General features: G+C 43.4%; 1 protein-coding gene across 2 annotated transcripts in view; it reads right to left on the bottom strand.

Moving 5' to 3' along the window:
* LOC116950145 (calcium-binding protein 7) overlaps positions 1–24,145 on the bottom strand; it is a 99,179-nt gene that overhangs the window by 28,304 nt on the left and 46,730 nt on the right. The window contains exons 4-5 of one of the 2 annotated variants that reach the window (XM_032967659.2): positions 4,398–4,510; positions 869–1,052 (exon numbers count right to left, since the gene is read on the bottom strand). In XM_032967659.2, the coding sequence (XP_032823550.1) occupies positions 869–1,052; positions 4,398–4,510 (297 nt within the window). The remainder of the gene's footprint in view (positions 1–868; positions 1,053–4,397; positions 4,511–24,145) is intronic. The other variant, XM_032967661.2, reaches the window with a different exon arrangement.

Below are 24,145 nucleotides of genomic sequence, written 5' to 3'. Positions count from 1 at the left end.
GAATGCTGTCTGCTGACCAGCATCTGGAATGGACTGCTCCTTGAGTCAGATTGGAAATTGGGACGTGTTGACATTAACTGTCCACCTCGTTCCTACCATTATCCCTTGATGGATTCTCCACCGACTTAAACCCCTCCATGATGTTGGGGGACATTTAGACTGACGATGGCTGATAATCTCCTTTGCTTGCAGTCGAAACATCTCACCTGTTAAAACAAAACGTTGGCATGCCCCATCTTGTTACCGTGTCAAGTGCTCATAGTACCAACAGTTCTAATAAGCGTTCCCTCCTGAAGTTAAATCATAAAGGGGATCCACGTCTCAGTAGCTCAATGAGGTCAACTGCATTAAAATGAGCAGCTGCGATATAGTTGCGTGGCTCAAGGGTCAGAGCACTGAGTCGGACTCTGGCTGACATCCTGCCTGGGTTTGAATACGAGCAGAGCCATCCATGAATGGTTAAAAGCATAGCGGTCCATCGTCGTGATCTCAGCCCAGGTCACCAATAAATGCACAAAAAAATCATCACAATACATGTTCTTTTTTGTTCGGGCAATTTGAGACATTTAGTTGATTGACATGCAGGGCATGAGAATCTGTGGAGGGCATTATAAAAGCGGCTTGTTGAAGTGACTCCAAAAGTAGATGTAATATTCCAGGGCCGATCTCTAACACAGGGCAATAATACACTTCTAGCCGCAGTTCCAAATGAAAATTTGCTCTGTCTGATGCAATGATGCAGATACTACAAACTTTATTTTAAAAGATTAGGGCAGGCTTTTTTTTGTTTTAGCTGTCACCACCGTCAGATAACCAGATCCACCCGAGGAGTGAATGAAATCATAACAATCCCCTCCGGCCAACGTACCATCCACCTGTGCACAGTAGTTCTCCGAGTTCTCCATGTTGCTCCCCTCCTCGTTCATGATGATTGTCTCGATGTCCTTCATCGTCACCTGCTCGCGGAACGCGCTGAAGATCACCTGCTTCAGCTCCTCCAGCGTCATCTGCTGCACGTTGAACTGGAACACAGGCACAGGGGACGACGAGAGCTACTCTCAGTGCAGCTGCAGGTCACGTGACTGGCGTGGGGCTGCCCCCTGGGTCACATGACTGACACGCGGCTGCCAACTGACTCACGTAATGTGACACTTGCAGGGCCCGGATTCGTATTTTGGGTGGGAAGGAAGCTGCTGGCAATTTTCAGAGGAAAAGAGTCATATCGTCAAACAATATTGGCAATGTTTACCTATGCGCATGTTTCAGTCCTATTTTCTTCACAGTAAAATGCTGAATTTCCCAATTTCAAGGGATGGAAGGTTTTCGTGTGAATTTCTGGGTGAGTTGCAGGTTGAGCAAGTTTTTTTCTCTCTGAGCTCTTGCCACACAATGCCGTGACCATCTGTATAAGTTGAACAATCAATTCAAGTTGAATACTCAATTCAGCTCCTGAAGATGGCCGTCAGCAGTTGTCTACGTGGCGGTGGGGAGATGTTAACTCCCTCGCCTGATATACAGGAGGTCATGCATTCGATCCCGATCCTGACACCTGTATATTTGGAGTTTGCATGTTCTCCCCGTGGTCGCGTGGATTGTTTCCACCATCCTCAAGTATTCCCTCCACATTTATAAACACACGTTTAGAGTATTTGGCCTCTATAAATGTCCACATGATAAGACACTTCGTTGAGCTATCATTGGTGGCCAGGTCGCTCCTGAAAAAGAGCTATATATATCAGTGGGCCTTGCCTGGTAAAATTAAAAATAGTCAAAATATACTGTTTTAAAACAGCCTGCCTCAGCAGCAGACCATCGCTTTCCCACCTGATGATGGACGCTTGTGTTGCACCCGAAACGTCGTGATTGATTTTATTTTAGTTTTATACCTACGTGACTTTACCGAAAGAACCAGAGCGTAGTTGAAATCTAGTTTAAATATCCAGTGAACGAATGCCCAACATGCGACCCGACTTGGAAAACCATGCCGGGATTACAAGAAGCTGCGAAAACAGACTCGTTAATTGTGAATGCAAGGTAATACATTTTTGTTCTCACCAAAATGCACGGGTACTTAAATGGTCCTCAAAACAAGGTCACTTAGGTGAATGTAGGTCCGAGTCAAATCAATTTCTAGCCGTCGCTCAATGTCAAATACCAAAGTTATATCACTATCATAATTTGCATACAGTATTGGCTTTAGTCACTCGTCAAGAGGTCACGTGTTGGTGTTTAGCAGTATTATTCTACGAATAGATGTTTTTTTCCAGAAATCTTACGTGTAGACGATATAAGTTTAAATATTAAATAAACTAAAAAAAAGCATAACACAAAGAGATAAATGACATGTACGCTTTGTGCAGATACATGACAGGGAAATGTTTTTTTATAAGAGGTGAAAGTGTTTATATCTACCAGTCTCAGATTTTCTGCAAAAGGCCAGCTTTAGTTGCTGCATCACGTGGCACCGTCTGTTTTATTCTATGACCAAACACATTATCACTAAGTATCGAGAGAAACCATACACTGCTTTACTATTACACAGGCCTTTGCAGCTGTGCTGCATCCAGTTTCTATAGAAGCTCGTAGGCACGTGGAGTGAAAACGCCCGGCATTATGCCAACAGAACACACAGTACAACTCGACATTGCATCGGAAAACCGTACATCGCATTGTATCTTATACATATATTTTTTACTACCGGGAGATGTGTCTGTCTCTGGGATATATAACTCTGTGATGTGCGCAAAAGGAAGTCCTCTGTCTGTACACTAAGTCTGTGATTTGCAGCTTAAAGAAGATCGCACGTTGCCCTACACCAGCGGTTCTTCACCTGCGGTGCACGCAACCCCCAGGGTTGCGAGATGCCCTTTCTGGAGGTGCGAGACACGGCCAGATTTGTTTAGAAGGTAAATAATCGAAAACACAAATTAAGCAAGGCCACGTAAGCACAACTACTTTATTTCATCAAACACTAAGTATTTCTTAACATTCTACATTTTTTTACAATTGAGAACCAAAGGTGTGCATGGCTGCGGTAAAGGTTAAGAACCACTGCCCTACATGTTCTGAGCAGTAACCGTTGTTTACAGTAACACACACTTCCCCAGCAGTGACATGCGAGATCAGCCACTTCATTTAAAGCACCACGTAATGGTAAGTTAAGTTCATGCCATTATATATAGAGAGAATTGACCGTGTGTACTTAAGTGTATATTACGTTTAAGAAATGTAACAGTTTAACCATCATGCCGTAGAAAAATATTATTGCAGTACTATTTTGTGTAATTGAAGCCAAGCAGTTTGATTGCACGTTGAGAGAGACACGACGTTTTACTCAGACAGCTAAACCGTGGCTCTTCAAAGTAAATAACATACACCACAAGATGTAACAACAGCAGTGACATTCTGCCAAGTTGGACAGAGCGATCTGGCGCATCTCTATAAATCATACCCAGATGCGCTCCCAAGTGGCACGTGCGTGCTTCCATTTAGGCTTTTTAAATCTACCCATTTAAATATACAAATTGCACCGAAATTGCGATGCTACGTGTGTGTGTGTGTCTTCATTACAGCATGGCATATACGTGCACAATACGGAACATTATCAGGAAAAACTTTGCCCGACGTATTTACAAAGTCCACGTTTCGTATATACGTTTACTCTTACTTCTGCCCTGTCTGGCAAAATCTTGTGCTCAGCAGGCCGCCTGCCGCCTGCACAGAGACACGGCGACTGCCCCTGCTGGTAAAGTGACAGCCAGCTGCGCCGGACCTTCGCTTGACCTTTGCAGTGGGATGAGGGGGCTTTCACGACGGACCGAAGATTTGTGGATTAGAAAAAAAAAGAGGGCTCTTGTGCATTTTGCGGGCGATTTCAGAAACGTCTTCGTGGTCGTTCGCTTGATGCCGGATTATATGGAAGGTCGCGTGCAAAAGGAGTCACTGTGACACAATATTTATTTATTTTAGCTATCAAATGAAGAAGGGTGCCTCCCCCCCCCCCCCCATCATTTCTAACGAGAATGCAATTTCTTTAAATTTTCCTTTGAACAATATTCTGCATTGGATTTAGAATACTTACTTTTAATAATTTTTTTTCTATTGCACATATATCGATGTAATCACAACAGCTTTAAATCTCTATTCTAATGATAAATTGCATTAGACATAGCTACATTTTAAGTACATTTCTAAAACTGAAGATTTTACAAACCACAGTCAAGTTCCGCCGTATAAAACGTGTCTGGTGCCACAAATGGTAAGCCGTATTTTTGGCAAACGCTTCCCATCTTTCGAGGGCTTAAGGCTCAACTAATCTCCCCACCTCTACGTGACTCAGAGACGCGAGTCCTGGTTAACCATAACTCTGGTTGAACAGGCTGAAGTTGAGGCCCTACCTTCCAGAAGATGGTGTCAAACTCACTGCTCAGGAATCCGTCTGGATTGTCAGCTGCCGTGAGCTTGGGGCCCAGCAGGGTCATGAACTCCTCAAAGTTCACCTGTCCATCACCTGAGGAAGGCACCACACATTCACAAGAAGCATTGACGCGATGGCCGCTACATTATTTTACTTGGCAGACTTGTGATTATTTTTTTCTTCGCTCCGCGCTAGCTCGTCACTTCAGGTTGTCAACCAACTCTGCTTGAGATTTTTCAGTCCCACGAATAAAATCTGTGCAGTTGCCCAGGAATTAAATATGTGCGGCTGCACATGAATGAGGTGGCGTTTCACTAACACACCTCAACAGGAAGCAGCGGACAGGCAGACCAGCCCTTTTCCTGTTAATTATGTTGATACATTTCTTTGCCTGACCCACGCTGATTTAATATTTTGAAAATGCACGTGACCTCCATATTAAATTAAATGCACTTTAGCTGGAGAGAAAACACGTTATTCTGTTTGTTTTTGTTCTTCTAATCCTGGAGCTGGTGTAATAAAGTGCTCACATCAATATGGGATTAATTTATTGTGCATTCGTTGGTGGTTAGGCTGAAAATATCAAACCCCCGCTGCCTGTTACAACCTGTTTCACGCCCTTAGGTCAATGCAAGGGTCAAACCAAGGATTTAAAGCAAAGCTGCCGGCGTCGGGGCATTTGGGATTATCTTTTGGAGCTAACATTTTGCCGAAATACTTTTCCTTCATAATTTACTGTTAAAATTTTAAGTGATGTGTTAAATCACATCCAGCCATATGAACCATCACTTTCATTTACAACCAGGGAGGAGCCTAATGAGATAACTAGATTTTTAGTGGAGACAGGGAATGGGTAACATTTACAGGAGTGAACTCTGCGCAAGTTGAAAAAATACTTACGATTTAGAATGAGCTGTGTCGGGTTTGTGTTTATACTTGTTTTTTTTTGTAAGTGTGCAGTGAATTTGGAATAATTTTCTGTTGAAACATTTAAATTAGGAAAATATGGTAGATGTTATTACATTTTTTAACTCTTTTTCTGGAGAAGACACATTGCCCAAAACATCAGCAAACTTGATGACCATTCTGGTATACGGCAGTAGTCATGATGTGGTGATGACTAACAATTGTGTTTTTATATTCTTAGTTTTTTCGGTAAAGTCACGTTGAAGAGAAACAACAAAATAACAAAATATATATAAAACAATAAACAATTCTCACGACGTTTCGACCATAACTCAAACGGTCATCATCAGGTGTGTCGGTTTGCATAAATTTATTTTGAAAACGGCATATTTATTTATATATATATATATATATATAAAAATAACGTTTGCGTCACGCGCAACGATTGGCTGTTTGCCAGGACTAGTCCATCTATTTTTTGAAAAGAGGAGGGGGGAGACGAAATTTGTTTTTATGTATGCTGTCTGAAAGCCACTGTAAGCGTGAACAATCAATCAAGAACTGAAATGATTTATCAAATCTTTCCAATGATTGCTAAGATAGAATCCATCTTCTCGGTTGAAATTGTCTCTGTGTTTGTATATGTGGATAGCCTCATGAACGAATCTCTCATGGAAGCCAGATGGCTTACAAAGAACCTCCGTCTTGGAAAAGTCAATGGCATGTGAGCCTACTGAATTAGAACAATGATCTGCTACGGCCGAGGTGTTGGTCCTACCGTGTTTAAGGTCTGCTTTATGTTCACGAATGCGGTCCGAGATATGGCGTTTGGTTTCTCCAATGTAACTACTACCACAGAGGCAACTTAGTTTGTAGACACCAGGGTATTGTATGTCCGGAATCACATCTTTTACAGACGGAACCAGATCACGGATTTTATGTAATGTGTTGAAACGGACCTGGATCTTGTGTTTATTCAAGATTTTGGAGATCTTTTTTGTGATCCCAGCAATGTAGGGTAAAGTGATGGTTTTGAAAGGCTCCTCAAGAGGGTTCTTCTTCATGGTTTGAGTGATAGCTTTGCGGATTGTATAGTCGGAGTAACCATTAGCCCTAAGAGCTTGGTGTACGTGCTTGAGTTCACTGCTTATGTGTTCCTGGTCGGATATGCATTGGGCTCTATGATACAGAGTCTTGATGAGAGAATTCTTCTGTGATGGATGGTGGTGGGAATCCGGTTTCAGATAAGCATCCGTATGGGTAGCTTTCCTGTAGACAGAGTGGCTCATTGAACCATCAGGTCTCTTTTTAATTAAGACATCCAAAAAAGGTATCTTGCCATCTATTTCGACTTCCATGGTAAATCTGATGGCTGGGTGTATGGAATTGATGTGGTCGAAGAATTGGTCTAGAGCAGGCCGGCCATGTGGCCAGATGACAAAAGTGTCATCCACGTACCTCTTCCATAAGGTTGGGCGCAGAGTGGCAGTCTGGATGGCGTCAGTCTCAAATTTCTCCATGAAAATGTTAGCTATAACTGGAGAAAGGGGGGAGCCCATTGGGGTGCCCTCAGTTTGTTTGTAGAAAGTTCCATTCCAAGTGAAGTATGTATTGGTTAAACAGTGTCTCACCAGGGGGGGTACCTCAGTGTTTAGTCCTTGATGAACCAAGTCTTCAATGATTGCAATGGTGTCAGGTACAGGAACCTTGGTGAATAAGGAAACTACATCAAAACTGACAAGCAGGTCGTCTGGGGACAGGGAAATACCCTTGATTGTTGATACCAGGTGAGTAGAATTTTGTACCGCAGAGGTGGTCTTTCCAGTGAAAGGACGCAGGATTTCAGACAAAAAACGAGCTAGTTTGTAGGTGGGGGAGCTGATAGTAGAGACTATGGGACGAAGAGGTGTATCAACTTTATGTAACGCTAAGATGCCAGCTAGCAACCTCAGCAAAGATGAGCGTTTTGAATTATATAAATTAAAAAAGAGGAATGATATTGTAGTTCTCTCAGCTGACAAAGGCAATGCTACTGTTATCATGGATAAAATAGAATACAACAACAAAATTAAAGAATTACTCGACGATGGTAGTTATACAAAAATAAAAAGAGATCCCACCAACAGCCTCGTCACACAAACCAACAAAATAATTTCTGATTCAACCGCATTAATTGATCAATCTAAACAGTTTTCGTTGAAACCTTCTGCTGCCAGGCCACCAAGATTATACGGCTTACCAAAAATACATAAAGTTGATACACCTCTTCGTCCCATAGTCTCTACTATCAGCTCCCCCACCTACAAACTAGCTCGTTTTTTGTCTGAAATCCTGCGTCCTTTCACTGGAAAGACCACCTCTGCGGTACAAAATTCTACTCACCTGGTATCAACAATCAAGGGTATTTCCCTGTCCCCAGACGACCTGCTTGTCAGTTTTGATGTAGTTTCCTTATTCACCAAGGTTCCTGTACCTGACACCATTGCAATCATTGAAGACTTGGTTCATCAAGGACTAAACACTGAGGTACCCCCCCTGGTGAGACACTGTTTAACCAATACATACTTCACTTGGAATGGAACTTTCTACAAACAAACTGAGGGCACCCCAATGGGCTCCCCCCTTTCTCCAGTTATAGCTAACATTTTCATGGAGAAATTTGAGACTGACGCCATCCAGACTGCCACTCTGCGCCCAACCTTATGGAAGAGGTACGTGGATGACACTTTTGTCATCTGGCCACATGGCCGGCCTGCTCTAGACCAATTCTTCGACCACATCAATTCCATACACCCAGCCATCAGATTTACCATGGAAGTCGAAATAGATGGCAAGATACCTTTTTTGGATGTCCTAATTAAAAAGAGACCTGATGGTTCAATGAGCCACTCTGTCTATAGGAAAGCTACCCATACGGATGCTTATCTGAAACCGGATTCCCACCACCATCCATCACAGAAGAATTCTCTCATCAAGACTCTGTATCATAGAGCCCAATGCATATCCGACCAGGAACACATAAGCAGTGAACTCAAGCACGTACACCAAGCTCTTAGGGCTAATGGTTACTCCGACTATACAATCCGCAAAGCTATCACTCAAACCATGAAGAAGAACCCTCTTGAGGAGCCTTTCAAAACCATCACTTTACCCTACATTGCTGGGATCACAAAAAAGATCTCCAAAATCTTGAATAAACACAAGATCCAGGTCCGTTTCAACACATTACATAAAATCCGTGATCTGGTTCCGTCTGTAAAAGATGTGATTCCGGACATACAATACCCTGGTGTCTACAAACTAAGTTGCCTCTGTGGTAGTAGTTACATTGGAGAAACCAAACGCCATATCTCGGACCGCATTCGTGAACATAAAGCAGACCTTAAACACGGTAGGACCAACACCTCGGCCGTAGCAGATCATTGTTCTAATTCAGTAGGCTCACATGCCATTGACTTTTCCAAGACGGAGGTTCTTTGTAAGCCATCTGGCTTCCATGAGAGATTCGTTCATGAGGCTATCCACATATACAAACACAGAGACAATTTCAACCGAGAAGATGGATTCTATCTTAGCAATCATTGGAAAGATTTGATAAATCATTTCAGTTCTTGATTGATTGTTCACGCTTACAGTGGCTTTCAGACAGCATACATAAAAACAAATTTCGTCTCCCCCCTCCTCTTTTCAAAAAATAGATGGACTAGTCCTGGCAAACAGCCAATCGTTGCGCGTGACGCAAACGTTATTTTTATATATATAAATAAATATGCCGTTTTCAAAATAAATTTATGCAAACCGACACACCTGATGATGACCGTTTGAGTTATGGTCGAAACGTCGTGAGAATTTTTTATTGTTTTATATATATTTTGTTATTTTGTTGTTTCTCTTCAACGTGACTTTACCGAAAAAACTAAGAATATGAATTACTGCAGTCACGAAAGCTTTAAATCAAAATTTAATTGTGTGTTTTTTTTTGGGTTAGATCGTGTAGGTACAATGTCAACTAGAGCTGTAACCCTCCACCACCCATCAGCCAAGAAAATCATGTTGCCACGTCAGAAACTAGGATCTTTATTTTATTTATCCTGTAAAAATCCGATGATCGATGAAGCTTTTCTTTCCGGATGTCAAGTGGGGGCAGGTCAGCAAGTTACATCAACAACATACAATGCAAAAAAAATCGATATGAGTGCAAGATAGAGAAAAGGTAACCAAGTAGCTAAAATTTAAAACATAAATCAAGGTGAAGCATACAAGCAGAGATTGCAGGATTACGTAAATTCCTGTCGATTTGTCAACACAATCCCAGCTTTGGAATGATAGCAAAAGTCCCGGGCCACACCAAGACAACACACAGTTCTTCGATTACATTGCACGTAAAAAAAAATGCACACACTTTTACTTGCACACAAAAGTAGAAAATTAATTATATTGACTCCAGAATTATTGACATTTGATGTGTGCTGAATAAAAGTTGGTGGCTTTCATAAAGTAAATGAAACATTCAAAGGAAGCCAACTACTTTTACGCAGCACATCAAATTTGATTGATTCTGGAGGCAAAATAATGTATTTTCTACGTTTGTGTGAAAATACGTGTGGATTGCAAAAAAAACTAGTTTTTTGACGTAATTATTTCTGTACCGTGAAAACTATTTTTAGTATTTAACTGCTATTTCATTTTACCAGGTAAGGCCCATTGGAGCTAAAAAGCTCTTTTTCAGAAGCGACCTGGCCACAAGTGATAGCTCAAAGAAGTGGCCTATCATGTGGAAATGTATAGCAGCCAAATACTCGAAGCACATGTTTGGAAATGTGGAGGGCAAACCCGGAGGATCCGGAGAAATATCCACACGTCTACGGGGAGAACATGCAAACTCCAAATATACAGGCGGGAGGATCGGCATCGAACCCACGACCTCACCTCGCCACCTCGAGATGATAACTGTTAAAAACAGCATCACTCTAACCCTCTACGCATATGAACAAATCACCCGGACTTGGAATGCGCCAGATCTGGTCGGACCTCAAAGGCAAAGCTTGACCTGGGCTTGGACAGTGCCTGGATGGGTGCCCACTATGCACAAACAGGTTGTCATAGGGCGGCGACGTTGTGTTTAAATCGAGTTGTACTGTACGTCTATGCTCTCTCTGCCTTTACCAAATCCGCACTGACCAGCCGGGGTGAAGTATGGTCAAACGGCCTCCACAACCAGCACCCCTGCGGGCATTGTGTGGCGCTCATCTCCACCAGTGGAAACATTTCCGTGGCAGGGACCATCTTCAACAACCGCTGACGACTTCGCACAAACTGGTACCCATTTTATGACCCTGTAGCGATGGCAATGATGGCTTAGCCTACGTCAACCCTTGACCCTACAATGGGTTTAATAATGCCGAGCATATGCACCGTAGTGCATAACGCGACACCGTATTCAACGTGCACGGATGTATCACTTTAATTGAAGGGCATTTATATCAAAAAAGATCATGAGAACATTCAGCCAATGAAAACAGCGATAACATTACGGCATTTAATTAAAACTCATGATCACACGTTCTCGCTGTGTTGCTCTCAGCGCGTCGGAACGGACGTGACGAAGCAAACCTATCACGAGTATAACTATGTAATTACTTTAACAATCGCGAAAGTAGTAATTATCATCATTATTTGTCTCACATTCTTTGGCTCTTTCCGTAAAGTCACGTAAATAGGTTCAAATTCATGAAAATGAAACAAACAAACAAAAAAACACTACGACGTTTCTATCACAACACAAGCTACCGTCATCAGGAGGTCTCACGTTAAGCGGACAACAGCGACCGCACCGGCGCCATCACGAGCAACATTAAAAGCGCGCCTCTCATTGGTCAGAGGCTGGCCAGCAACAGCCGCTCCGATTGGACTATTCGCGGTTACCAAAAATTTTAATTAAAAAAATCAAATGTGTAACTACTACAGGATGCGTGCGAAAGTGTATTCTAAACAACACACGTCGGTACAATTGTTGCTGATTTAAAGCACAAAAAAGGCATTGCGCTTACGAGTCGCGACTGCACCAGCGTGTGCATGAGCGGGGGACAAAAGTGTGGGGACAACCAAGAGAGTTTGTTGAATAATTACTGGAATTCGTTTTTATTGACCCAGGGGAAGAACAGCACTTGGTGCATTGCAATAGCACAACAACAATATGAACCTCATGGCGGGACCTCGGGGTCCCGAATAAACATAAGTAAAAAAAAACATTGTCATTGATACATTTATTTTTGGCGACTCCGTCCCACCGCGTACATAAACGCGGTGGGACGAATGCGCAGAAGAGCTGAACAAGCGAACGCACTCCATGCTTGGTCATAGGCAGGATCATAAGTCTTATCCAAAGCTGCTCAAACTGCCTACACGACTTAAGTCCTTTATTTGTCATAACGGTATGCATAATACAGTGAAACTGCCCTCTCATCTTCATTATTATTTGTGACCTACCAATGTCTGCAGCCAGGACCAATCGATGACAATCCTATTACCTGCAGATATTTAACAGATGAGATGCATTGCACCGTTAATTCCTCCAGTTTGAGAATACTTATCTTGTCCGTATGCATCTGTGGAAACCACGAATAGTCCGGCTAAGCCATAGTCCCCACATACCAATGCGGATAAGAGGAGCGGTGACCCACTACTCTGTAGAGTAACATTGGTATAAACGCTTGTTACAATATGAACTGCGCATTGAAAACGCGTACTATTTAATGTGCTGTTTACAAAGTGTGTTCACAAATCCACACCGAGAAACACGATGATTGACAGAGGGGTGTAAATTATGTATTCGATAGTGTAATTAAATAGAGGTATGACTACACAATCCGCAAAGCTATCACTCCAACCATGAAGAAGGATCCTCTTGAGGAGCCTTTCAAAACCATCACTTTACCCTACATTGTGGGGATCACAAAAAAGATCTCCAAAATCTTGAATAAACACAAGATCCAGGTCCGATTCAACACATTACATAAAATCCGTGATCTGGTTCCGTCTGTAAAATATGTGATTCCAGACATACAGTACCTTGGCGTCTATAAACTAAGTTGCCTCTGTGGTAGTAGTTACATTGGAGAAACCAAACGACATGTCTCGAACCGCATTCGTGAACACAAAGGAGACCTGAAACACGGTAGGACCAACACCTCGGCCGTGGCAGATCACTGTTATAATTCAGTCGGTTCACATGACATTGACTTCTCCAAGACAGAGGTTCTTTGCAAGCCATCTGGCTACCATGAGAGATTTGTTCATGAGGCTATCCACATATACAAACACAGAGACAATTTCAACCGAGAAGATGTATTCTGGCTTAGCAATCATTGGAAGGATTTGCTAAACCATTTCGGGTCTTAATTGATTGATTACGCTTACAGTGGCTTTCAGACCGCATCCATTATTTTTCGTCTCCCCCCTCCTCTTTTCTAAATAGAGGTACTGCAGGTAAGTAGTTTTCAGTTTTAAAGGCATAGTCAGATGGCTCCTTCCTCACGTTTGGAAGGAGCCATCTGAGGATCCAATCAAAACTATCACCTTGCCATACATAGCAGGGGTAACCAAAATATTTCCAAAATCATGAACAAACACAAGATCCAAGTCCGATTGAACACAGTACATAAACTTCGTGATCTGATCCCACCTGTGAAGGATAAGATTCCTGACATGCAATATCCCGGCGTCTGCAAACTAAGCTGTATCCGCAGCAGGAAGTTGAACGCCAGGGCCCTCAGTGTGCACAGCGCAAGCTGACCCCTAGGCCCCTGGGTGCTTATAGCGTGAGCTAACCACTAGGGCCCCCCAGACCTCTCAGCGCTTACAATGTGAGGGCCCCCCAGACCCTTTGGTGTTTAAAAACGTAAGCTGAGAACTTGGGCCCCTGGGCCCCTTAGCACTTACAGTGTGAGGGCTCCCAGGCCCTTTGGCGTTTAAAGAGTGAGCTGACCACTAGGGCCCCTAGGGCCATTGGCACCTATGGTGTGAGGTTCCTTGGGCCCCTTCGCGCTTACAATATGAGGCCCCTCGGTGCTTAAAGCGTGAGCTGCCTTTAGGTACAAGTAGACTATAAAATACTACCGCTTGATTGTATTTTCCAACAACAGTATTTGAAGGGTGTTGTCATTATTAATATTTATTAATTCAATTATTATTTAATAAATATTTAGATATGCTATAAATATATTCATGTAAATAGCATACTACTTCTGAAATATGGACCACAAACGTTGGAATAGTGGTGCTCCTAAAAGGAAAGCCAAAAAAGAAAAGGAGGCAAGAGGGGCAGGTTTGCTTCAAAGTGTTCCACTCATTGCCAACTCCTTTAAAAAAAAATTCTGATAGTAATAATGATGACAGCAGCAGCACTATTGTCACTTGTAAGGAAGTAACTAGCACGAGTTCAGTTTCCAGTAATGTTGCTACTCCCCCAGAGCCATCCTTTGAAGGCGAACCCTCAAAAGCTAATGGTAGACAAGAACCATCATTTCCACCTCAGGAGCAGTTGGGCAGTTCACAAGAATCAAATCAGCAACCAAGCCATTCCTGGTGCTATGAGGTCACTGACCCTGCATTATGGCGAAGCACTTCCAATGGCATTAAGTCAGCGCCTATTGAAAGAGGAGCAGTCCCCTTCCAAAACCGCAGTGGAAAATACCCAGCTTCAGTCCGAGATAGAGCGCTTGGTGGAAAGACTAGAAGTTTGAACAATTAACTTCTGAACTATATATTGCCAAATGGGCAGGTTTATAGACAGTGGCTACTGTACTCACCCTCAACAGGTTGTGTGTACTGTTTTGCAGGCAGCTGTGGTGGCTGTTACATTGGGGAAACGAAACGACATGTCTCGGACCGTGTTTGCGAACACAATTCAGATCTGAAACACGGCAGAACCAATATCTGCCGTGGCTGACCATTGTTATAATGCTGTGGGCTCGCATGATATTGTTTTTTTTTCTGAGACCAAGGTCCTCTGCAAACCCTCGGGCTACTATCAAAGGTTTTTTAATGAAGCCATCCAGATATATAAACATAGACATAACTTCAACCGAGAAGATGGATACAAATTGAGCAATCATTGGAAGGATGTTGTTATCCATGTAAAACCCTCACTGCTTTGTATTGGTTGCCGTCTATCATATCTGCTGGGTACTACTACACCACGCAGCGCTTGCCCTCCCCCTACCCCCTACCCCTCCCTCTCCCCCCTTTGCTCCTCCCCCTTTCTTACCTATATAACCTCTTACCACAGCAACTCTCTCCCCCACCATGAAACAATTATAAAAATACACTTTTTTGGGGGGGAGCTCAATAATGCATTTATTTTTTGCACGGCAAGTGAGCTGTAACGTCAAATCTGTCATGTGACCCCCGCATGTGGAAGTGTAACACATTGTAGTGTAGTGGGTAGCGCTACGCTGTGCTACGAACCCGGCGACCCGAGTTCGATTCCCGCTCACAGCCACCACCGGTGACGATTATTTCAACAGCTCCTGGGTCTCCCCTAGGTCGACTCAGCCTCAAACGAGTAACTGCTGTGGTGTGTGAACATCGCCACTTGGGAGACAAAGACGGCTGCGTGGGGTGGATCCAAGTCCCAGGTGAACCCGGGTAGTACAGCTAGTGTATATATAGAAAAGTACGTGTATATATTTCAATAATGCGTAGAATTAATGATGGTGGGAGTTAATTTTGATCTCGGACCGACACAACCTCTGATTAACGTGGTTGGTTATGTACAGCGCGAAAGAAGTTCAACACACATAAGTACAATAAAAGTATAATGGAGCAGACAACAGTCATCATCAAAGAAAAGATTCATACCTGGATGTGAGCTACAAGTCAGTGACACTAACTTGAAGCAGGTGGAGCAGTTTAACAATTTAGGTAGCGTGAGATAACATGCAAGGTTCATCACAGTGCTATTCACAGATATATTTCAGAAAATGGGATCTGTGTTTAAAAATATAAAATTGTTTACCACAACGAGAATTGGAATACTGCAGTGCTACTCCATGCTGCAGGTCTGTTTTCTGATATGGATGCGATAGCTGGACAATTATGAACGCGCTGTAAAGCAAACCAGAAGCAAAAGACGTGTGGATTTTTTTAAGGAAGGATGTTAAAATGTTATGGACAGACACGATTATTAACATGAATGTATTATGACTTGAAGGCAGAAAAAAAGATAAATAAGAATAATTATATTCGAAAAGGGCAAATTAGATAGGCAATTCGACCGATTGGCTACCACTGTGGAATATGAAATGGAAAGTTCTTAAAAGGACACGGTTCACATAGCGAAAGATTGATATTGAAAATTACAAGCTTCTAATAATACACCATCGATAGATTATATAAGCACACGTCACCAACGTGAAACGATTGTCTCACTGTATAAAGTAATCTTTGTCGTTTGATGTTAATGTGATATTAACTTATTTTTACATGGCTGTATAATTGCGCACAAACGCTGTGCCTCGTCACTTGATAAATGATCGTTCTCAAGCAATCAGCATCTGTTACAAATTAAACGTGTTAATCTATTTTCAGTGTAACTGGTGTATCTATAGTCACGTGTCGGCCTGGGATCGTGATGATTTGGCCAGTCAAATGTATCTGGTGTTTTGAATGTGGGACGCCGCGTGAAATGGAATTCGCCAAGTAAATAAATACATTTATTTCCAGTGATTAAAGTGAGGTTTCAAGAATTTAGCTCGCAAACTATCGGTAGATATTTTCCCAACGTTGGATTGCAGAAACAAAGGCATTCAATTTAATAGAGAAAACATTGATGAGAACCATCTCGCACTTGCTGACGTCCTATTAATTTATAGCGTCGAGTGAAAACTAACCGCAGGATATGCTTAAAAGGATACACACAAAAAAAATGGGCTCAGAGGGTAAAAACTGATGAAAACAAAGGTCATGGTGCAACACATTTTTCTCCGTAACGAGAGGCATCTGTCAAGAGTGGCACAGCATGCTGAGGATGGACCAGAATGAAAAAAAATAACGAAGTAAACAAGCAGGCAAGAGCAGGCTGGAGCGCATTTTTTTTCAACTGGACAAAATAATCTACACACCTGTGCCTCGAGAAAGCAACGTTGAATCGGTGCCCGCGACGTGGCTCAGCAACATGGTCGCTCACAAAAGATGGAGCAAGAGACAAAGTATGCAACGGAGCATAGGGGAGGTGCATGCTAAGCATTTTTGCGGGGCAGGAATAGGGGACACGTGGATTGGAGAAAACATACGCAGGTTTAAAAGCATAATTCTAGCTGTGTTAAAGGAAGTGGGTTTGGGAAGGACACGTGACTAGGAGGGATGAATGCCGATGGCGAGATGGATGGAGCCAAGGAATGGAACACATCTGAGAGGGCACCCACTGAGGAGGAGATGGAGAGATGAAATCAGCTCGTGCGCAGATTCCGGATTGATCGTTACATCACAGACTCGTGAGAGATGGTGACAACGTGGGTAGGCTATCATCCAGCCGTGGATCGATCATGGCTGACGATGAAATTGGTTCGTAAATGTAGTAATATTCTCACCAAAACTATTTGTTTTACAAGACAGCAACATGGATGGCAAAGATTGCCAGTTCACCGTGTTGATGGAAAGCTGCTGGCAATCACATCACTAGACTCACGGGCATTTATGTATTGGACAGGATGAATCGACCTCGCTACAGAGACTCTGCGAGGCCATAACCAGAATAATTGCTTTTGTGGCACATTGATTATGGTTTAGCAATAGACCAGTATAATAGTTATAGCTTATCTTGTTGAATGTAATAAACTTATTTTTTGCTTCATGGCAGTTAATTTTTTTATTTAATGAATGTACACGGCTATGAAGGGCAGTCTAACACGTTCGAAAAATATGGCGCTAAAACGTTTTTTTTGTCGATCCAGCATATGTCTTATGTTAACAACGCCATCTGTACATACTCATCATTCACTGGCAGTACAAGTGCACCTTTAAAAGTCACCCACTGAAAATTAAAGAAAAGAGTATGCGTTTGTGTGCACCATTAATATCGCTCACATACACGAAAGCGGGCCATAGCCCGAACCTCAGTCTGATATACAGTATATACTTTCTTCCTGTAAAGTCACGTAGCTAAAAAATAAATAAAATAAAACAAAAATGAAAACAACTAAATTAATTCACGACGTTTCGGGAGCAACACAAGCGTCCGTCTTCAGGTGGAGAAAAAACACACAGCGAAAAAAACACCTGAAGACGGACGCTTGTGTTGCGCCCGAAACGTCGTGATTTAATTTAGTTGTTTTCATTTTTGTTTCAATTTACTTATTTTTTCCCTACGTGACTTTACCGAAAGAACCAAAGAGTATGGATCCTTGCAGTCACGAAAACTTCAAATCTAGAATGACTTTCTTCCTCTTTTATAAGTCCGTGTATCTGATGATGCCGATGTGTTTAAAGTATATGGACTATATAAGGATGTTTCTCCCAATGTAAAGTTACACGCGATTGATTACGATACACACCTGGGGCAGGACAAAAAAAAACCCCCACAGCAGATGACCTTACACTTATTATATGCATCGCCTTACATTAATTCCCTGCGACACTTTCTTCCAGAGCAGATTGGCGAATTTGCCAGCCACCCAGAGACACTTGAAAGAGTGGGGAGCTTTCCAAGCAAAATATTGGCGCCAAACCCTCAACTTCTCCCCGCCTGCCTGTCCTCCACCCCCCCCCCCCCCCCCCCGGGGTTAATTTGTGCCATGATTGCATGCACGCAGGTATTTGAACCGAGGCCGCTGAGAACACATCGCACACCAGGCACAGCTATTCCACAAGTGAACGGCCCCGCAGTGAGCTAATGCTACCCACAGCGGATGTGTGGGGAGCGGTGAGTGTGTACGCATCTGAGTTATACGCACGCTCTGTGGAAAGAGGCTCGTGAAGGACGCTGCTGCTACCGGTCAGTCGGAGGTAGTCGCCCTCCAGCAACAACAACAACAACGGAGGGCAGAGTGAGCGCAGCAAGTTGGCAGAGTAGGGGGCACAGGTGGCGCATCGGCCATTCATCTCAGTCAGTCGACCCGTGGCACCTGCTGGGTCTGACCCGTGACCTCCTGCCGGCGGGCGTTCGACACTTCACGTGGCCTTAAAGTGAACACAGCCTGACACAAGCCCCGTGGTGATGTCACCGCCACTTCGTGACGAATGGCGGTTGTTGTGTATATGCACACACGCAGGGAGCGGTAGTGTAGCGGTTAGTGACCCGAGTTCGATTCCCGCTCATGGCCAACACCAGTGACGATTATTATCTGAACCGGTCCAGGACATCGCCTCAATGTCCTTTGCCCCCACACCTCCGATTAGCACGGTTGGCTACCTACGGTGGGAAAGAAGTTCAACGTGCATACAAATCAAAATCGCTGAAAACAGGAGTTGGAAAAGGGACCCCCCCCCCCCCCCGAGGAGCGTTGGAGACCACCCAGCAACCGAGCAAAACAGACGCCGATTTACGATCGGCCTCCTTTTAATGAATGCCCTTTACATTTAGCAAATAATTGCACTCACAAGTTTATCGCATCGCGGCCGGATGTGCGAATTATTTCAGGATTAGAAATATCTGCACGGTTCTTGTTTTAGACCCGAAATAGGTCAATAAAAAAACGACAAGTTTTGAATGCACACACTTTTATTTGCACTGAAAAGTATAAAATATATTCGTTTTGACCCAATAATAAATCACGTTTGATGTGCTGAATAAAAAATTGGGTGGCTTGCATTTAAGAAAATGAAGCATATCGAAAGGAAGCCACTCACTTTTAGTGAGCACATCAAATGCGATTAATTCTAGGGTCAAAATAATTCATTTTGTACTTTAGAGCGCAAATAAAAGTGTGTGCATTGAAAACTTCGGGGTTTTTTGCACCTAAACATTATTTTGACGACTTTAAGAGTCAAGTAGGTCACAGGGTGTCGTTCGTTCCGCAGTCGGAATGGCTCTCTGTCACGCAGCGCATTCTACTTCGCAGTGGTTACCTCCACTCACATTTGCAAAATGCAGATAAGTGTTTGTTTTAAAGTTGCACTGGCAGATGCAAGGCAAACACGTGAAAGAGAATCTGTGACGAACAGATTTGCGTTTTCATATTTTTCTACCAGTGGTTGTCGGTGCAAGTCGCGTTTCCCGGCTGTGAATTCCCCGATGAGGATGGAGCACAACATCGTTGTAGCGTCCGACGAGGAACAATGCTTTCACTGGGCTGCCTTCAAAGCCTCAATCATAACTCAGTGCAGCACTCTTTATTTCTGCAGACACGTAAGTGAATGCTCGGTGCGCTAACCGGGGGCGGTTGGACGATCGTTGGTGACGTTGCTGGACTAATTATAATGTGCAATATGCTTCTTTGAGGGCCTCATCATGTAATAATTAATCGATTAAATTTGTATGCTCCTAACAGTACGTTGATCGAACAGTCCTTCTATGAATGTAATATTTTTCTTAAAATACATAAAAAAAATCATACATTTATATATATAATAAAAAAATTACTTTTCAAGGCTAATGCAACACAAAAATAAGATGACTGAACGATGTGAACGGGACTACAGGAGAGGGGGAAAGAACTGTGACCCTGACATTGTGACGGTTCACCAAAATCTCCGAGGGGAGAGAGAGAGAGAGGGGTTGTTAAATGATGACAAGGCCACAAAGCCTCAGTGGTGCTGGTTCTGGGCCCTGGTTGTGGACACAACAGATACTTGTGGAAAATGCCAATTACGCACCAAGCTGTCGACAAAAACTTAATCTATAAATATATTGGCATTTTTTTTCAGCAATGGAATATTAATCGTATATATTGGCATTTTTTCCAGCAATGGAATATTCTTCGTAGGCACTTGGAAATGAATTGGCTTCTTCTTAGCCCTTTTTAAGTTTATACTTTATAACACTGCTAGCATCTTTGAAGCGTAGCACATTTTTCAGGCCAAATTGCAATACTTTAGAAAGTGAAGCTCTTGTGTGTTTGCAGCATTTATGCATAACTGTGCACCAACATTTCAATAATAAATTTTACGCGCGCGCGCGTGCGCATGCATGCAATATAATTTGGGGGAAAAAAGAAAGTGTAAAGTGTGAGGCGTAGACAATTGCTGTTTCGTGTTGCTGTGCGCCTCTTTCTAATTAAAGGCGTATTGTTATGTGTGCCCATGTCAATGGTCTACTTTATCTCAATGCATAAACCAGAGAAAATAATAGTTGCAAGTATATATATATCCAATAAAAAAAATACAATCTCGTATAACAAATTCAAATTTGCAGCATGATACTGAGCGCTATTTTCAAAGCCATTTGGCCCATAGCAAGCATCGAGTCAGCGCCATTGCTAAAAGATCACCGAGACGAAGATGCCCCGTAGAGCCTTAACGGACTCTTGGAGCAAGCGCTGTTAGTGAGCACCTATTAAATGTTCACGCGTACATATGTGCACTCTCCAGCTATTCCATGCAACAGCTTATGATTTTGTGTGCGTAATAAATTGAAATTCTTATTTACAATGCTTTAAACAAAAATAATGTTAATGAGAGAAGAGCTCGCCGTTGTCGCGTCGGTCACAGGGGTTGTATGACCATACTTCACCGCTCTGGTCAATGCAGGTTGATGAAGGAGGGTGCCCCGGGCCATGTCAAATATCACTCGCCACTGGATGTTAGGATTTGGCCTGAATCGAACACAGGATTCTGGGTTATTTGCGCGGTGTGATGATAACCGCGAGCCCCACTCTTCCACTAAGCTGCAGGGACATTCCCAAATTAGGCAGCCCAAAAAATGCGACGACTAACGCGAAATTCCCACGGGAGCAACAAGTAACAAAGCATTTTTAAGAAGGGAGATTATGCTAACGCTTCCGTACGGCATCTTAATCTCATCTTAATTAAACAAATCCGTTTACGTAACAGCCAACAAACCAACCGTCCTTGCTCTTTTCACTTTTCAACAAGGGTTCTCTTTTCCACACAGAGGCTCCACCGAGCTTCGCCACGGCACCCAGCAATTGCGGACAGTCATCGAGATGACCTGTGCGTGATGCCAGCGCGCATTGCCCGGCCCCTCTGAGGACTCCAAGTGGGTCGTTTGCGTTCGCGCATCCGCCCCCCCCCCCCCCAACACTGGACGTCCAGACACGCGCGACGGATGGATGGGAAGACTAACAGATGCGGGGGGGGGGGGGGGGGGAGTGCGTGCGGGCGTAAAGGATAAAGGCGCAGCCCTGCAATTGCTTGCTCATGCTACTGCCGCAAGAAGCACTTCCCACACGAAGCGAGAAGCTTTGGAGGAAGTCGTACTCTTCGGTTCTTTCGGTAAAGTCACGTAGGTGTAAAATGAAATAAATCACGACGTTTCGGGCGCACCTGATGATGGACGCTTGTGTTGCGCCCGAAACGTCGTGATTTATTTTATTTTACACCTACGTGACTTTTAACGAAAGAACCAAAGAGTATGGATTCCTGCAGTCACGAAAGTTTCAAATGAAGATTTGGAGGAAGTGTTTTGGCCTACTCTTCCACGTTGGCCGGGCGGACAACATCGGAAGAGGTGACGGTAACCACAGTTTAACCCATCAGATGCACGTGTCCTGCCGATTGATTAATTGTGGCTGAGCCCATTAATACTATTGGGACGACAGAGGTTGTTGGTTCGTGGTGGCAGGCCGGGGCGAGGGGGTCAAGAACCTTGCACCCTTGTTTTAAATTGCCTTGCCAGGAGATTGAGCCAAGGACGACTGGACTGCAGCCCAATGCACGCCAGCCATCACACCACAGCAACATCAGGTGTAGCAATTACCCAAATGGGGGTCAGTTTTTTGTTGTCGTTGCGAGGAAGTAAGACGAATGGAGGCGTATTCAATTTAAGTTTTATAAGCCGAGTAACCATCCGTCTCCAATAATAAAATTAGTATTTCTCTCCAACGACCACTACTCGTGCAGTGCGCTGTGATTAATGCGTCGGGTTTCCAGTAGTGTCCTGATTATAACAGTGATTGTGTCATATTCTTGGTTCTTTCGGTAAAGTCACGTAGAAGGGAAACAATAAAATAATAAAAATATAAAACAATAAAATTCTCACGACGTTTCGACTGCAACACAAGCAATCATCATCAGGTGTGAAAACCACGACGTTTCGACTGCAACACAAGCAATCATCATCAGGTGTGAAAACCACAAGCAAATCATCATCAGGTGTGAAAACCACACCTGATGATGATTGCTGGTGTTGCAGTCGAAACGTCGTGAGAATTTTATTGTTTTATATTTTTATTATTTTATTGTTTCCCTTCTACGTGACTTTACCAAAAGAACCAAGAATATGAATCCCTGCAGTCACGAAAGCTTTAAATCAGTGATCGTGTCGATTATTTGAACGTTAAAGGCATTCACGGTGTGCTCTATGCGTTTATTCAAGACAATATGAAGGCTATATACAGTTTTAACTCGTCCGTGAGTAGGATAGGACGTGTGGTAGTTTTATCCTTATTATTTAAACGGAGCAGTTGCGTCGTGGGTCGTGTAATGAACTATGAACCCTAGATACTGGGGTTAGATTCCCATGCACGGCTAACATCAATGGCAAGTGGTTTCGAAACCGGTTCTGGCTCGCCATTCACTCAGCAGCACTGACCAGCGTGGTGAAGTATGGCCAGATAACCCCCATGACCGACAGAGTGGGGAGGAGAGAGGCTTTAATCCAGAAGTGGAATGACCAGGGGGATTTAAAAAAATTATTGATTCTATGTTAATTTACTTTTTTTTACCCAACCTGTTTTAATATAATACACGCCACTTATGGGGCGTCCATAAATGACGTCACACGATTTAGGGCGATTTTTGACCCCTCTCGTCACACGGTGTCAAAAAAGTCAGACCCCCCTCAAATATGACGTCACAAAGCTCTGCCCCCCCCCCCCAAAAAAAAAACATTCTTCAAATCGCTTTAAACTATTGTCACTGATGTTGTAGGAGAAAACATTTCTTAAAAAGTCTATTTTATTAAGTGGAACGTGTTGTCGAAATGTATTTAAAGTTGCGAATCTTGATGTGACGTCACATTTCTCAAACCCCTCCCCCCCTCGTCACACATCGTCACAAATGTCTGACCCCCCCCCACCCCCTCCGCTAGGTGCGTGACGTCTTTAATGGACGGCCCCTTATAACAACAGAAACATAGTGAATTCGTAAATCCAGTCACTGCCGCACCCGTACACAGAGGCGGAGGGGGAGCGGTGTCGAACTTTAGAGAGTAACCGCTCAGTGCTCTGCAGGGTGGTTGCTTTTATCAAGTGATGCAAAGGTATCATACACCCATTGCATATGTGCAATATATCTGTTTCTTTCGTGGGATATATGCGGCACTGCAATACATTTTTAATGGACGATTGGGGTGATTTAATTCTCTGGGAGCCCCTTTTATTGGGGGGGGAGGGCACACATTTTTTCAGGTAGGACAGAAAACATTTTGGTGGGTGACCTCACATCAAGAGCTCATAAGCTGCTCCCGTTGTGCACGCATGCGTAAGCAACAGTGTCCCTCCAGCAGGCCACCACAGCAACGCATCGTCTTGGGAAGTGGCGGCGGCGTGAGACGCAAGCGAGCTCGGTAAACAAAACAAAAACCCCCCCTGGCCCCACGTAGCTCAACGGGGTCCAGATTAATGGGGGGGGGGGGGGGAAAAATCGTCGCCCGCAAAAAAATACAACACATGCAAACTTTGAGCTCAGATCTTTATAAACAAT

Source organism: Petromyzon marinus, chromosome 38 (assembly GCF_048934315.1).
Source record: "Petromyzon marinus isolate PM22_M1 ecotype Great Lakes invasive population chromosome 38, UKy_Petmar_22M1.pri1.0, whole genome shotgun sequence".
Classification (NCBI taxonomy): domain Eukaryota; kingdom Metazoa; phylum Chordata; class Hyperoartia; order Petromyzontiformes; family Petromyzontidae; genus Petromyzon; species Petromyzon marinus.
Note: the sequence above shows the minus strand (reverse complement) of the source record. Positions and strands in the feature narration are given on the sequence as shown.